At 41.1% G+C, this 15,476-nt stretch overlaps 1 protein-coding gene across 1 annotated transcript in view; it reads right to left on the bottom strand.

The window, feature by feature from the left end:
• The window catches only part of TSPOAP1 (TSPO associated protein 1), a 153,323-nt gene that overhangs the window by 28,476 nt on the left and 109,371 nt on the right, over positions 1-15,476 (bottom strand). The window contains exons 14-19 of the mRNA XM_063450071.1: positions 14,073-14,182; positions 13,416-13,525; positions 12,308-13,117; positions 11,502-11,653; positions 9,833-10,471; positions 7,603-7,872 (exon numbers count right to left, since the gene is read on the bottom strand). Of these exons, the coding sequence (XP_063306141.1) occupies positions 7,603-7,872; positions 9,833-10,471; positions 11,502-11,653; positions 12,308-13,117; positions 13,416-13,525; positions 14,073-14,182 (2,091 nt within the window). The remainder of the gene's footprint in view (positions 1-7,602; positions 7,873-9,832; positions 10,472-11,501; positions 11,654-12,307; positions 13,118-13,415; positions 13,526-14,072; positions 14,183-15,476) is intronic.

Below are 15,476 nucleotides of genomic sequence, written 5' to 3'. Positions count from 1 at the left end.
AATTTTGGGGCCCCTGACAAAGCACAAGGTCTGGCCCCTCCCCCCCCCCCGACCCCTCCCTCCCAGGCCCGCCCACGCCCTACCTAGTCCGCTGACAATGATGCAGGACTGAATGTGGTGTGTATAGTGGAAGTGAATCAGAATGTGTGTAATGGATGTAGTGTTTGTGTGTATTAGATACTGTTTGTGCAGTGAATGCAGAGTGTGTTAGTGTAGCGGATGCAGTGTGTATAGTGAACGCAGAGTGTGTACAGTGATGTAGTGTGTATTTGTGTAGTGGATGTAGTGTTTGTATGTACTAGATGAAATGTGTTTAGTGGATGCAGTGTCTGTAGTTGATGTAGTGTGTGTATTAGACGCAGTGTCTGTGTATAGTGAATGCAGAGTGTTTCAATTTGTGGTGGATGTAGTGTGTGTACTGTGAATACAGGATGTTTGTGTAGTGGATGCTGTGTGTACAGTTAATGCAGAGTGTGTGTCAGTATAGTGAATCCAGAGTGTGTGCATAGTTTAGTGAATGCAGAGTGTGTGTTAGTGTGTAATGAATGCAGAGTGTGTGTTAGTGTGTAATGAATGCAGAGTGTGTGTTAGTGTGTAGTGAATGCAGAGTGTGTCAGTGTAATGAATGTAGTGTGTGTTAGTGCAGTGAATGCAGAGTGTTTGTAAATGTGTAGTGAATGCAGAGTGTGTGTTAATGTGTAGTGAATGCAGAGGGTGTGTTAGTGTGTAGTGGATGCAGAGTGTGTGTTAGTGTAGTGAATGCAGAGTGTTAATGTGTAGTGAATGCAGATAGTGTTTGAGTAGTGGATGTAGTGTGTGTACAGTGATGTAGTGTGTGTTTGTGTAGTGGATGTAGTGTTTGTATGTACTAGATGAAATGTGTTTAGTGGATGCAGTGTCTGTAGTGGATGTAGTGTGTGTATTAGACACAGTGTATGTGTATAGTGAATGCAGAATGTTTCAATTTGTGGTGGATGTAGTGTGTGTACTGTGAATACAGGATGTTTGTGTAGTGGATGCTGTGTGTACAGGTGATGCAGAGTGTATGTTAGTGTAGTGAATGCAGAGTGTGTGTCAGTATAGTGAATGCAGAGTGTGTGCATAGTTTAGTGAATGCAGAGTGTGTGTTAGTGTTTAATAAATGCAGAGTGTGTGTTAGGGTGTAGTGAATGCAGAGTGTGTCAGTGTAATGAATGTAGTGTGTGTGTAAATTTGTAGTGAATGCAGAGTGTGTGTTAATGTGTAGTGAATGCAGAGAGTGTGTTAGTGTAGTGAATGCAGAGAGTGTGTTAGTGTGTAGCGGATGCAGAGTCTTATTATTATTTATTTATTTATTAAAAATTCTTAAGAAAACGCAGTCTTATTACCCATAGGGTCTCGATGCGCATACCAGCAATAAAAACAGACAAAACAATATCCAGCAAAACCACAGCATTATAATCACATGCATTTGAACCAAGTTAAAAATTTCATGTCATCCCATACGCCTGAGCAAATAAAACTGTTTTTAAGCTCCGGCGGAACTTCAGTAGATCATTCTCAAGTCTTAATGTCAGAGGCAGGGAGTTCCAAAATTGCGCTCCCTGAACATCACTCGTTCTCCCTCCGCACTTTTTCTTTTTAAAATTTGGAATCTTCAATAAGGCTAAATCAGCCGATCTCAAGGATCGACTGGGAGCATAGCGTGTGAATTTATCCTTCAGATAGTCTGGTCCCATACCATGGATTGCCTTATATACCAAACAACCATTTTTAAACAGAACCCGTTCACGAACGGGCAGCCAGTGCAAGGCTCTTAATGATGGAGTGATATGGTCATTGCGGGCCACACCCGTAAGTAGCCTTGCAGCTGCGTTCTGTATCAACTGTAGCTTGTGTATGATGTTCTGAGGCAGTCCAAAGTACAGAGCATTGCAGTAGTCCAATCGGCTACCGATGATGGCGTTGACCACCGAGATTTGATCGGAGGGGGTAATGAATCTAAAAATAGACCTCAGAAGCTTCAGGTGGTAGTGGCAAGAGCTTACCACCTGATTAATCTGGGGCTTCAGTGTCAACCTGGAGTAGAAAATGACTCCCAGATCTCTGACCTTGGTGGCAGGACTCGGAGATGGAGAAAACGAGTCCGGCCATGAGGGAAAGATACTACTCACCTCCTGGTTACTGAAGATGATGCATTCAGTTTTGGAGCCATTAAGTTTTAGATAATTGGCTCCCATCCACGACTGGATATCCTGTAGGCAGGAAGAAAGATTGATTTGATCCTCCTTTTTCTTGGCCAGGCGAAAGTACAACTGGGTATCGTCGGCATAGATATGATAGGGAAGCATGTGGCGGCGGATGATATGGGTCAGTGGCCTCATATAGATGTTAAACAGGATTGGAGATAAAGCCGAACCCTGGGGGACTCCACACGTCAGGGAGATGTTAGAGGAGTAAAATGTCCCCAATTTTACCCTTTGAACCCTGTCGTGGAGTCTGTGTTAGTGTAGTGAATGCAGAGAGTGTGTTAGTGTGTAGCGAATGCAGAGAGTGTGTTAGTGTGTAGCGGATGCAGAGTCTGTGTTAGTGTAGCGGATGCAGAGTCTGTGTTAGTGTAGCGGATGCAGAGTGTGTGTTAGTGTAGTGAATGCAGAGTGTGTTAGTGTGTAGCGGATGCAGAGTGTGTGTTAGTGTAGCGGATGCAGAGTGTGTGTTAGTGTAGCGGATGCAGAGTGTGTGTTAGTGTAGCGGATGCAGAGTGTGTGTTAGTGTAGCGGATGCAGAGTGTGTGTTAGTGTAGCGGATGCAGAGTGTGGTAATGTGTAGCGAATGCAGAGTGTGTGTCAGTATAGTGGATGCAGTGAGTGTGTTAGTGTGTAGTGTATGCAGTGTGTGTTGTATTAGTGTATGCAGTGTGTGTTGTATTAGTGTATGCAGTGTGTGTTGTATTAGTGTATGCAGTGTGTGTTGTGTCAGTGTATGCAGAGTGTGTTGTGTCAGTGTATGCGGTGTGTGTGTTGTGTCAGTGTATGCAGAGTGTGTGTTGTGTCAGTGTATGCAGAGTGTGTTGTGTCAGTGTATGCAGAGTGTGTGTTGTGTTAGTGTATGCAGTGTGTGTTGTGTTGGTATATGCAGTGTGTGTGTTGTGTTAGTGTATGCAGTGTGTGTTGTGTTGGTATATGCAGTGTGTGTGTTGTGTTAGTGTATGTAGTGTGTGTGTGTTGTGTCAGTGTATGTAGTGTGTGTGTGTTGTGTCAGTGTATGCAGTGTGTGTGTGTTGTGTCAGTGTATGCAGTGTGTGTGTGTGTGTGTGTGTGTTGTGTCAGTGTATGCAGTGTGTGTGTGTGTGTGTTGTGTCAGTGTATGCAGTGTGTGTTGTGTCAGTGTATGCAGTGTGTGTGTGTGTGTTGTGTCAGTGTATGCAGTGTGTGTGTGTGTGTTGTGTCAGTGTATGCAGTGTGTGTGTGTGTGTGTGTTGTGTCAGTGTATGTAGTGTGTGTGTGTTTTGTGTCAGTGTATGCAGTGTGTGTGTTTTGTCAGTGTATGTAGTGTGTGTGTTGTGTCAGTGTATGCAGTGTGTGTGTTTTGTCAGTGTATGTAGTGTGTGTGTTGTGTCAGTGTATGTAGTGTGTGTGTGTAAATGTCCAATGAGGAGGGGGAGGGGGGGCATTTTAACATTATTAAAAAAAAAAAAATAAATTTAATTAATTAAATTGTTTCTCCCCCCTCCCTGCTTACCTGTGTCTAGGGAGGGGGGAGATTCCATCCCTGGTGGTCCGGTGGCATGGTGGGGCCCCCCGGCTTCCTGTTACCGCAGAGGGGGCCCAGGCAGCACACAGCTTCTCCTCTTCTCTCCTCCAATAACTCTGGCGAGACCCGCGGAGCGTTGCCATGGCAACCGGGTCTCGCGAGAGTTATTAGCAGGGAGGAGAAGAGAAGAGGCAGTGTGCTGGGCCCCCTCTGCGGTAACAGTAAGCCGGGGGGCCCGCGGCTGCACACATAGATAGCGATATTCGCTATCTATGTGTGCAGGGAGGGAAAGTGGGGCCCGGGACTGCCAGAGCAGTCCGGGACCCCCAGGGCCGCCGGGCCCGTGACAACTGTCACGGTTGTCACCCCCTGATGGCGGCCCTGGTGGTTGTTTTCCTGAAAGAACCAAGTCAGCCTCCCATCTTGCTGTTACTAGAGATTGGCGCAGCACAGCAATTTATTTTCATTGCAGGGTGTCATACACCTCTAGAAGATGTCCTCTTAAAGGGGCACTCTAGTCACCCGAAGCACTATAGCTTAATGCGGTGGTTCCGGTGTCAATAGCAGGCCCCTGCAGTGTCAGCACTGTAAACACTGCCTTTTCAGAGAACAACCACATAAAAAGTAGCTTAAGAGAGAAACATGTCCTAAAATTGGCAGACGTCTAGGTTTATAATATAAACAAGAGTAGCCCTGAGTTCCACATTCAGAAGTAGAAGTGAAGTAGAAGTTTGTGCATATACACCAACATAGCTTAACTAATAATACCACTCACATGCGCTAGGGGATATATGAGCATTAGAGCATACCACACCCTTGTGGGGTTCACCTCCCTCCCAGTTCTGTCAAATATCATCAATGGAGTCACTATCAGTATTCCAGGGGTAGGAGGTGAAGGGGGAAGCCTACACTATACAAAACTTAAAGGAACACTAGAGGGTCATGAACACAAAGATGTATTCCTGACACTATAGTGCTAACCCCACCATTTAGGTGGCTTGCCCCCCCATTGCCATCCTTAAAAATTAGTAAAACTCACCTTATTTCCAGCGCCGCGCGGGTCTGCCAGTGCTGGCCCCGCCCCTGGTGACTTCATCAGAATTGCTGATTTTTAGCCAATCCAATCCTTTCCCATGGCTAAAATTAGCAAGGGGGCGAGGCCAAACAGGGCTGAAAAATTCAGCGTTGCCATGCAAAGCGTGGAGACGCTGAACGTAAGTGCTGCCTACTGTGCAGCACTGAGCCAGGAAGCTCCTCCAGTGGTCATCTGAGGAGTGGCCACTTGGAGGTGTCCCTAGGGGCAATGTAAACACTGCCTTTTCTTTGAAAAGGCAGTGTTTGCATGAAAATGCCTGAAGTCAATGATTATACTCACCAGAACAAATACATTAAGCTGTAGTAGTTCTGGTGACTATAGTGTCCATTTAACCGTGCAGTGGTACAATGTGGTGGCTCACTAAGTAGTGAGATAGCAGGCAAAGGTTAAGTGTGGTAGAGTACTGGTACTAACAAAAAGAACAACAAAAGAAAAAGTTAAAAAAAAAAGTTCAATAGAGTAGACAGTCACCAAGGTGATCGCAGGATCAGTGTTGAATCATGGTTGAACTTAGCAGCCCGTATGCGGATAATAGGAGCAGAAATCCATGTTGCAGCATTTCAGGTCGCCTCTGTAGTAGAGGTGCTAGGCTCATATGGGTCACTGACTCTGTAAGGACCAGTGTGCGCATATGGGATTCCATCTCTGAGTAACACCATGCACGGTAGGAAGTGCCCATATGTGTAAAAATTAGGAACTTCAGGGTCCCCCAGCGGTAAAATATTCTTTGTGCGGAGAAGTTGGAAGAGCAGTTGCAGGGTTGTGCGCCACACCAGCATGCTGCAGGTAAGATCCAGGAATAAGAGCAGTGATGGCCCCTCGAATTGTAAAGGAGTCGTGGAGAAGGGCTTTGTCTTGATGAGATTGGAAGTGGAAGACGAGGTCCGCTGGGGTAGCTGTAGGCGGCCTCGGCAGTCGAAACAAACCGTCCAGTTTCACTGCTTTTGCCTGCTTCTGCGGTAACACAGTGTTGAGCAGGTGTAAGGGAGGCGCACCGAGTCTGGGACCTCCCCGTATTTTTAGATTATAACTCCTCCTCTGGTCCCCCATGGCGTCCACCTTCGTGTTGGTGGCTAGTTGTTGTTTTTGAAGGACCTCAATTTTATATTCCAAGGAGGTGATACTGGAGTCATGGGTGCTTGTCGATGCCTCCAGTAAGGTGATCAGAGAGGTGGCGCCTACTATGGCATCTTTGAAGTAGGCCATGTCAGCTGCGATATTTGCTCTGAGCTCTGCCAGCATACTTTTCGGCTGTACCGCCGTGACCGGGCCACCAGTGGTAGTTTACTTCGTAGATGGACCCATCCGCAGGCTATGTGATGCCTCACAAGGTAGCGAGTGGTGGGTTACTTAGTAGATGGACCCATTCTCAGGCTATGTGATGCCCCTGCTCCCAGATCAAAAGTGATATTCTCAGACGAAAAGGAGGATTCTTCATCACCCAGTGCCATTTTGTCCCATTGACTGCTGAGAACCCCACAGGAGTTCACCGATGTCTCGGCTCGTTGGGCCCTTGTCAGCCTTTGCTTTTTATATATATTTTTTCCCTGCCTCATAACACCATTTCACAGCAAATGAGGGGTGGTTTGCTAGGGTGAGTGCCTGATATCATCACCAAAGGCACAATTTCTCAGCAGTTAGGCTCTGAGCTCAAGGAGTTGCATCATCCTCTTTGCACGATGGTTAACTATCAATTTTGATAATTTCACTCATTCAACTCTACCCAAAATAGGTAGTGTAAAGCTGTAGCATTAGGAAAACAGGAGGGTATTCCTAACATTATAGTGTTTCTTTAATGTTATTACAGTGCAGGGAATACACATTTTTTATAATTTTTAACTCCACTGGCCACCTATTCATCCAGCATGTAAATCCGCTTTGCAACTTTCATTCTGCTGGCAAAACGAAAATTGCTATGTTCTGTAGATTATTCCTAGATTTTAAATCCTAGAAGTTCACAAATGGGCTCTAGACATTTTACATCCAAACAGCAGCTCTGGGAGGTTTTTCTGACATCTTGCAAACAAATTCAAGCAGAAGCTGTCCAAAAACTCACAAGTTCAATGGATGCAAGACTTGTGAAGCTGCTATCAAATAAGGGGTCCTATGTTAAAATATAACGTGATCTGTTAAAATGTTTAAAAAGTTAAAATGTTGTTATAAGTTTGATTGAAATAGCTTTTGATTTCAGTAAATATGCTGCAAACAAAACAAATGACAATTTTCAGTTCTTTACAACCTATAAAGTGTTTTGAAACTTACTGTGCGTAATAATTTAGAACCGTGCATTGAAAGTTTTATATGTTTAAAAAAATACTGTTATCATTAGGTTTGGTCAATAAAATTTGAATTGTACTCTTAATAGTTGATAACATGAGAATTATGCTGACTGTTATTTACATCATTTAGGTAAATGAGAATTATATCATTTGCATAATAATTTGGAAAAGGGTGTATAGGCATTGCAAAAAAAAAAAAAAAAAAGAATAAAATGAATGGGCAACAACTTTCATAGCAAAAACAAAACTGAAGCGCCTTTTGATTTGCATATAAAAGACTGGCTTTAGTAACCTATTTGCTTAAAAAAAAAGAGAACTTGGCTTGGAAACTATGTAGAAAGGAGCTTGTTTTTCGTGTGAACTGCAACCTGAATGACCATGGGGGAATAATTTAGCTTTTTCTTGAAATCTATAGACCACTATAGTTCAGATATTCTGTAACTAACTCACTGTATTACATAAGAAAAAAGATCAGACTTTTGTCACAATACTAACCTTAGCTTCACTATTAAAATTAGTTGCTTCTGACTCTTTGAGCTTCTCTTCCTTCAGGAAGTCTTCAATGGAGACATCCCGGTAACCCACACGGCAGCTGGTGTCCTCTGCTTCTTCTGACAATACCGTTTCTGGGCTTGAGCTTTCCTCTTTGGCAGTTACTGTACTCTTTTCAACCATGCTTTCTGTGTTCCATGCTTTACCTGGTTCTAGTGGAAGGCCACTGGGCAGTGATGGATCATTCAGCTCAGGTTCTTTGGTGTCTTTGAGCTAAAATATATAACATTGTCAAAGTTTAAAATTTTTATCAACATGCCATTGTACTAAGTACTGTATGCTGACACCCAGTGTGCAACATCAAAAATAAAACACACATACAAAACAAAACTGGTGTGTGGTGAGAAAGCCTATGACACTTTGACTATGCAGATGCATATTTATGTTAGATCACGTAGTAGATGTCTAGTTCCAGTTTATAAAATTAGTGATCCTTTTTCTACAGTGGGATTTACGTTACGAGTTAAATTTAGGTTTCATCAAATCCAACTGTTCCAAACAAGCTATATTGATTTTTATAATGAATAAAAAAAGCTTTAAAAAAACAACACACAAACCTATCAAATGGGAGACATAGGGGAATAAATAAGGATTGGATAAAATGTAATAGTGAGGTAGAATCAAACACTGCTCACAATAACACCTACAATTTAGTAAATAAATAAATAAAAGAGACAAAGCTAACTTATAAGCCAATTCTTATAAATAATTATTTGGACAAATATGACATGAGTGAGAAAGGAGGACCCAAACGAAAACAAAGTTATACAAAGTCAAACATGAAAAAGCACGTTGTTAAAAACTTATCAATCTTCAACTTATTACAGCTGATCAAACAGTGGCCAAGCTCATTACATACTAGAGTTACACTGCTAAGGGGAGGAGTTAAAAAAATATTATGAAGAATGTAACTAAAGGTTAACAGAAAAACATGTTCAAAGAAGGGAACGGACAATGTGAGTAATGACAAGGAAATTAACATACACAGATATGTGGACCAGATAGTCCCTGTAATTCTAGTCTTCAGGAGAATTAAAGAGGAAATGTTGCCAGCCTAGTCATTTCTCGCCTCCCCTTTTTCTTACACCCAAGATCCAATACTCCTAGTTTATTCATACGTCTAACTCTCCTAACTTACTTCACCTTCTTCCCCATAAAATCGTATTCAAAACACAAAGGAGTCTGACTAATTCCCGTTTATGCGCCATACATTTTAAAACACCTTGACTGACGACACTGCAATTACTCCTCTTTATCGGACTCTCTTTGGTTTCATAAACACATACGGGTACTATACGGGTGCACCCCTCCCACTTTTTCCTGAGAACTGACAGTTCCTTATTCTTTCAACACAGTAAATGCTGAGGTGAATAACCCCACAGAGTTAAATAAAAAGGTAATTTAATTTTCCTGCATTTCCATGTTATTGCAACTTTGCAATTCCATGACGATCGTTCGGGCATCTAATGGAAGACTAACATTCATGTGCTTTTAATCCAGCCATGCCTGACATGTGCATGTTATATGCAGCCAAATACATTTGCATACTTTGCCAAACTAGACTATCTTAAAGGGAAACAAAGTTGTTTTTCGTGCACTATAGTTCCTATAGTGCCTCCCTCATTCCCCTTGGTGCTGGTTTCTATAGAGCCCACCTAATTCCCTTGGCGCTGGTTCTGGCTCTGTCTCCGTTCCTCCCCCACCGACATCAGCACTCACATTAGGTTTTCCCTTTATAGGAAAGCATTATAGAATGCTTTCCTATGGGTATTCGGGTGATGCTGGATGTCCTCATCCTCATGAGGATGTCCAGCGACCAAAAGTCGCCTAATGACCCACTAGAGGTGGAGTTAACCCATAAAAAATAATTATTGCAGTTAATTAATAACTGCAATAATTACCGTTGCTGGGTTAAGGGACCTGGGAATATGCACCCAGACCCCTTCAATGAGCTGTAGTGGTTTGGGTGCCTGTAGTGTCCCTTTAATAATAATTAAAAAAAACAAAAAACTTTCCTATTCTTTTATTGCTTCATTCCATAACTTTCTAAATAATTATTTATATACAAGCACAAGTTACGCAAGCCACTAAATTTCAAGCATAATATAGTACACAAAGTCATGCATAGTTAATTATTTAAAACATCATATCATTTGAGAAATGTCTCACTTACAGGACTCTCTGTTGGAAGTCTGCTTTTTCCCTCTTGTAATGTGATGTTGCCCATTTCTACATTTTCAGAAGTCCATGCTGGAATTGGTAGGCTTGGAGGAACATAGTTAGTCGTTAATTGTGATTGAATCGAGGATTTTTTTCCCTGTGATCCTTGATGTGGAACTAATGTTTTAGAAGGCTCAGGTCTGGAAGTACCTTGGCAGACGCTCAAGGAAGCACTATGTGGTGACAGCAGGAGATGTGGAGATATTCGAACAGGCAATGAATCTATGGCTTCACCACTCCTGCAGCTTGCATGAATGGAAACATTTGCTTTGGAACTAGTGGTATGTGGATAAGTAAGGGAGCAAGGGGAAGACATAGATAGTGGAATAGAAGGAAATGTCTCAGAACTAGTGTTCATGGATGATCCTGATGATGGCTGGCAGATAAGGCTGGTGTTAGATAGGGTATGTAATGACAAAGAACGGTCAGAAACCATCAACAAGGCAGAGGGTATTTGAGCTGGCACAGAGTCCATAGATTCTCCACCAGGAAACATAGTTCTAACTGATATCTCCCGGGACACCTGTAGCAGTTGTAGATGTGACATGCCTACCAACACGCTGCCTGCTGTAGGAGACGTTACTTCTAGTACCTAGAAGAAGAAAAACAATATTCCACAACATTATTTCTCTCCCTACATATTTCATTGTACAGCATGGCTGAATATGCTGCTTTTTATAAATTAAGTACATTGTATAAATATATACTGATCCATAAAATTAGAGAAAAATATATTCTCTTTTTGGACTATAAAAGAACACCTTGTGTTGATGATATTAGATCAAATCAGTAGAAGATGATGATAGAAAATAAGAACAGGAGAGTAATTTGTCTGTGACTAAATGTGGAAAATATGAAGCTTACTCTGTGAAGAGAGACTGCTTTCATATGTCACCTTAGTAAATCACACGGATCTCATAACCTGGTAATTAGTTAAAACATTAATTTAGATGTTTTGTTTCCAGTCATTTCACTATTTGCTACCTTTTTACTTCTGAGAAGACTTCTTTAACCCCTTAAGGACACATGACATGTGTGACATGTGTGACATGTCATGATTCCCTTTTATTCCAGAAGTTTGGTCCTTAAGGGGTTAATCTTCAGCAGACTATTTTTGAAAGACTCCTTTTTTCATTATTTTTGTTTAATCAGCGGAGTTTAAGGTTTCATTATATGCAGCCCCCTTCAAGTTATATGAGTTACATAGAGAATAACATTCTACTAAAGTTTGCTACAGAGGTCATAGAACATTCTAACTGCTAACTAAAAGTTAGTGATTAGTCTGCCTTTTGCCAAACAAACAACAAAACCCTCTTTCAATCGGATCTGAAGATGAAAGGCTGTCTAGACACGCATGGTGTCTCCATGACACTGTACTTTCACCAAATAATGGAAAAAAGGTACTCTGTGTGCAGTCACACAAGACTCACTTTGGGAAGATGGCCATGCCGAACACTGGCAAGTGCAGAGGAGGTATATACTTGTCTGTTTGATTCCTCTGTAGTACTCACTCCAGTAAACATTTCAATAGTGTTTATTGGAGTGAGGAAATACATTTTTGGGGGGGCACTAACTGTAGAAAAAGTTATTCATATTTTAATGGCTATTACATATGCATTTACCTTCTGTCCGTCAGCGTATACTGCATATCCAGTAACTCGCGTCCCATTTGAAGTTCCTGCTGCATCAATTGTCACTGGCAGCCAACTTATAAGCAGAACTCCAGCTGTGGGACCCAATTCAACTTGAACATCTAGGGGAGCATCTGGAGGACCTGTGCAGAAAATTAACAATTAGACTAAGAAATTCCACTGCCTGTAGTAAACAGAAAATCTTGTCTTCAATGCGGATTTGAAAAATAACTGGAAAACTATGTTTATATATATATATATATATATATATATATATATATATATATATATATATATATATATACATATATTATTCCGCTGTCCAAATTAAAACTGTCCTGTAGTAATATTCAAATTGTATAGGTGTTTTACAATGCTTCAGAATCCTAAAAACATTCGAATTTTTGAATTCTGAATAAGCTACAGAACTGGCGTATTTTTTTTTTTTTAACTAGAAAGCACATACTGAATGTCACATCAAATATTAAATTGATGCGATTTTAAATTATATACTTTGCCATGGTTTCTTCATATCTAGAGCAAAAGAACAAATGTTTCAATAAATATAGATCAAGACTCATAAAAACTTTCTGAACCACCTCACTTTGAGATGGTTTTTATGCTCAGTGAACAGATCATGAGACAATAAAATATACACAGTGAAAAACTGAATAGAAAAGAAAGTAGCAGACGTCAGAAAGTAAACACTAATAAAAAGTTAGCATAAGATTAAAAAAAGTTTACACTTATGGTAAACAGCAAAGATGATCAGATGAGAAAAAAAAGTAATCACCTACCTGCAGGAGGTGTTGTCAGCTGTAAAACTGTTGTTTTTTGTTCTCGCCTCTCAAGAGGCATCTCCCAAGGAATTCTCTGAGGTTGGGCTTCCACTTTTACATTATAGGTGGTACAGGGCCGCAAGCTACTAAAGCTGTACCAGTAAGCCCCTGTCTTGGCTCGACCACATATTTCCTCATTCAAATACAAGGCATGGGAGTAGTTACTATTGCATGGCTGCCATGTGACCTCAGCATACGTGGCAGAAAGGCTGCGAACACGCAGTTGCTTTGGAGCCAGAGAAAATCCATGTCCAACCAGCATTGTGCAGCGCATTCTGTCTGAGCAGCCCCTTTCAGTCATGCTCTGCACGGAGATGCGGTAATTCCGTGTTTTCAGTTCCAGCTTCTCAATCAAGGCTTTAGTCTGTCCTCCGCACCTCACATTTTGTCGAAGTTCATTGTCCACATATATATTATAACTTAGAATATTTGCACTACCTGCTTTAACCAAAGGAGGCTCCCAACCAACCACGACGCTACGCGCCAGCTGTTTTATCAATGCTAACTTGCGAGGATAAGGCACGGTTGAGACATCGGCATTCCCCTCATTATTTCCTTGCATTATACATGGCAAAGGGCTGAGACTGCTCCCATCATCATCTTCTTCACTTCTCTCAATACTGCTCCCACTCAGAAAGCTAATGTCCTGTCCAGAGCTCTGTGAAAGCTCATTACTCTCGGGAGGTTGAAAGGCCATGAGACCATCATCTGATACGCGTTCAACAAAATTAGAAGGGACTAAACCTCTTCTTCCATCCATCAACTCTCCTATTAAATACAAGAGACAATAGATTTTAACACTCCCACTAAGCAGTTACAACCTCATACAGACATTTTAACAAAATATACCAATATTCATTTTCATGTAAATACAAAGAGGCATTAAGGGAACACTGCTTTGTACATTCTAATTACCAATGCAGAGTCATGATTTAGTACACTAATCTGAATTTGAGATAAAAACCCACCCGATCTAAGCTATACAATCTATTGTGGTATTTGCGTGTGCAGCAGTAACACAGGGTAATTGCATTGCCACTACACATGCCTTGAAGAGTTTTCCCACCTTCATAAAACCCATCGTCATCCATGTCTCCATATACATAAATATATTCTCCAGCTGTAAGAGGCAGTTCTGCTTCGGGGTTTTCATTCGGTCCATCGAAAGGATTGTAACTGGAAACATTACACAAGAACAGCATATAAAGTTACATATAAACTATTCTTCTGATTAAGAATAACACCAACATGATGGCTGGTGCCTAGTTAAACCAGTCATAAAATACATTACAATAATGGTCTTGAGATTGTGATTAATCACATAGAACCTAAAAGTAATTGTAAAGGAAACTGTGACTAAGTGAAATTGTGTTGCTCTGCGAAAAAAATTTAGTTAGTTTAAGTGCCAGGATGACTCAAGAAATTAATACCAAAATTCATGTTAAAATTACAATGCAGTTTGTGTAGATCTCAAATATGTGGTGCAATACAAGGTATATTACACCTGTATAGTTCAATATAAAGTATATATATGCCCTTAATCCTACATAGCACCAACACAAGCTGTACCCACACCTGTTCTGTGTTTATAATACAATATACAGAATATATTTCACCTGTATCGTGCAATATCTAGTGTATATTTCACATATATCATGGCAATATACTGTGCATATCTTATCTGTATCACTTTTAGATTGCATTTTTAGCTTTTCTATTTCACCTGTATCGTGCAATAAAAACTTGTAACTTAGCAGTAGTGCGAGCTTCAGGGTCTGGATTTAATGAAATGCTATCAGCTTCCAGCTCTTCCATTTCACTGGCAGTGTCCACCTAAAAACACATAGGTTGAGATCATTCAGCATGACTGTTACGAACTAAAGCAATACAAACAAAACTTAAACTGCAGGCTTAACAAATCTTAAAAGCATGGTAGCCTAAGCTCCTAACTTACAATGGTATTTCACATTGATTACATTTTGGAACGTACAAAGCTACAAGGACTGAAGGCTGTCTAAGCAGTCATATGCTATATTTTTGGGATGTGTGTATATATCAATGAATATAGCAGGAGTTTTTGGATTAATAAATTGACATTTTAACCTATGGGAGCTTTTTAAATAAATATTTATTTTACTTTTATTTCTGACGTATGTCTGTCGATCCACCTGCATTTGTTTAACAGTGATTGGTTGTGAGTCGAGTCAGCTGCTCAGTTCACACTTTTTTCCTTGGCTGTGCTCAGTGGCTGAAGTAAAGCGCCCTTGTGCAAACATTTATTTTTTTGTGGGGGGCAAAACTCTAGCTCAAGAATGGCCAAAAGGTTGATCCCCATCTGTTGTTGCACACAGCGGCACCGCAAAAGGTTTCCTCAGTGCTATGATCAGTGCTATGGAGTGCTGCCTTTTAAATGAAGATGTGCTTTTGCGTGTAGTGTTGGTGTTTGAATGAAGGGGTGTTTGCATGCAGTGTTAGCATTTGATTGCTGGGATGTACGCACATATATTACCACATACATACTTACACACACACATACACACTATCACACACACACAAATAATAAAAAAAAAACAATTATGTGTGTATATATTTTAAGCCACCCTCCCGCTAACATACCATTTGTGTGCAGGAGGGTGGCTTCCTTTGGGTCCTGCTGCTGGCTGAGGCTAATAGGAGTGTGTCTGGAGCAGCTCTCCATGTAGCTGTGAGGAAGGGACAGGCTTTCACTTCCTCCCAGCATTGCCGATTATACAGGGGACTGGTCGCGCTGTTAACGTGTTATGGCGCCCAATCAGGCCCCCTGTTTAGAAATGCCCATTAGGTGGACCCACCCAATTTAACTCCTAAATGGCAGACAATTGAACAAGTGAGACTGCTCAAGCATGATCTATACACAAAAACTGCTTAATTGAGCTAAAGTTGTGTTGGTGACCATAGGGTCTTTTTAAGTTATGTTTCTTTGTAACTTTTAGATTTGGTTTCTCTTGCAGATATTTCTGTTAGTGGAGTTGTGGAGCATTGGCAAATATCCGGTCTCCAACATCACTAAATGCACCTTTTTATTTGATATCAAAGATTTTTGCAGTATCATCTTGTTAATTGACATGGCACCTATAATCAGAGAGAA

This window comes from Pelobates fuscus, chromosome 1 (genome assembly GCF_036172605.1).
Source record: "Pelobates fuscus isolate aPelFus1 chromosome 1, aPelFus1.pri, whole genome shotgun sequence".
Classification (NCBI taxonomy): Eukaryota; Metazoa; Chordata; class Amphibia; order Anura; family Pelobatidae; genus Pelobates; species Pelobates fuscus.
This window is presented reverse-complemented; position numbering and strand designations above follow the sequence as displayed.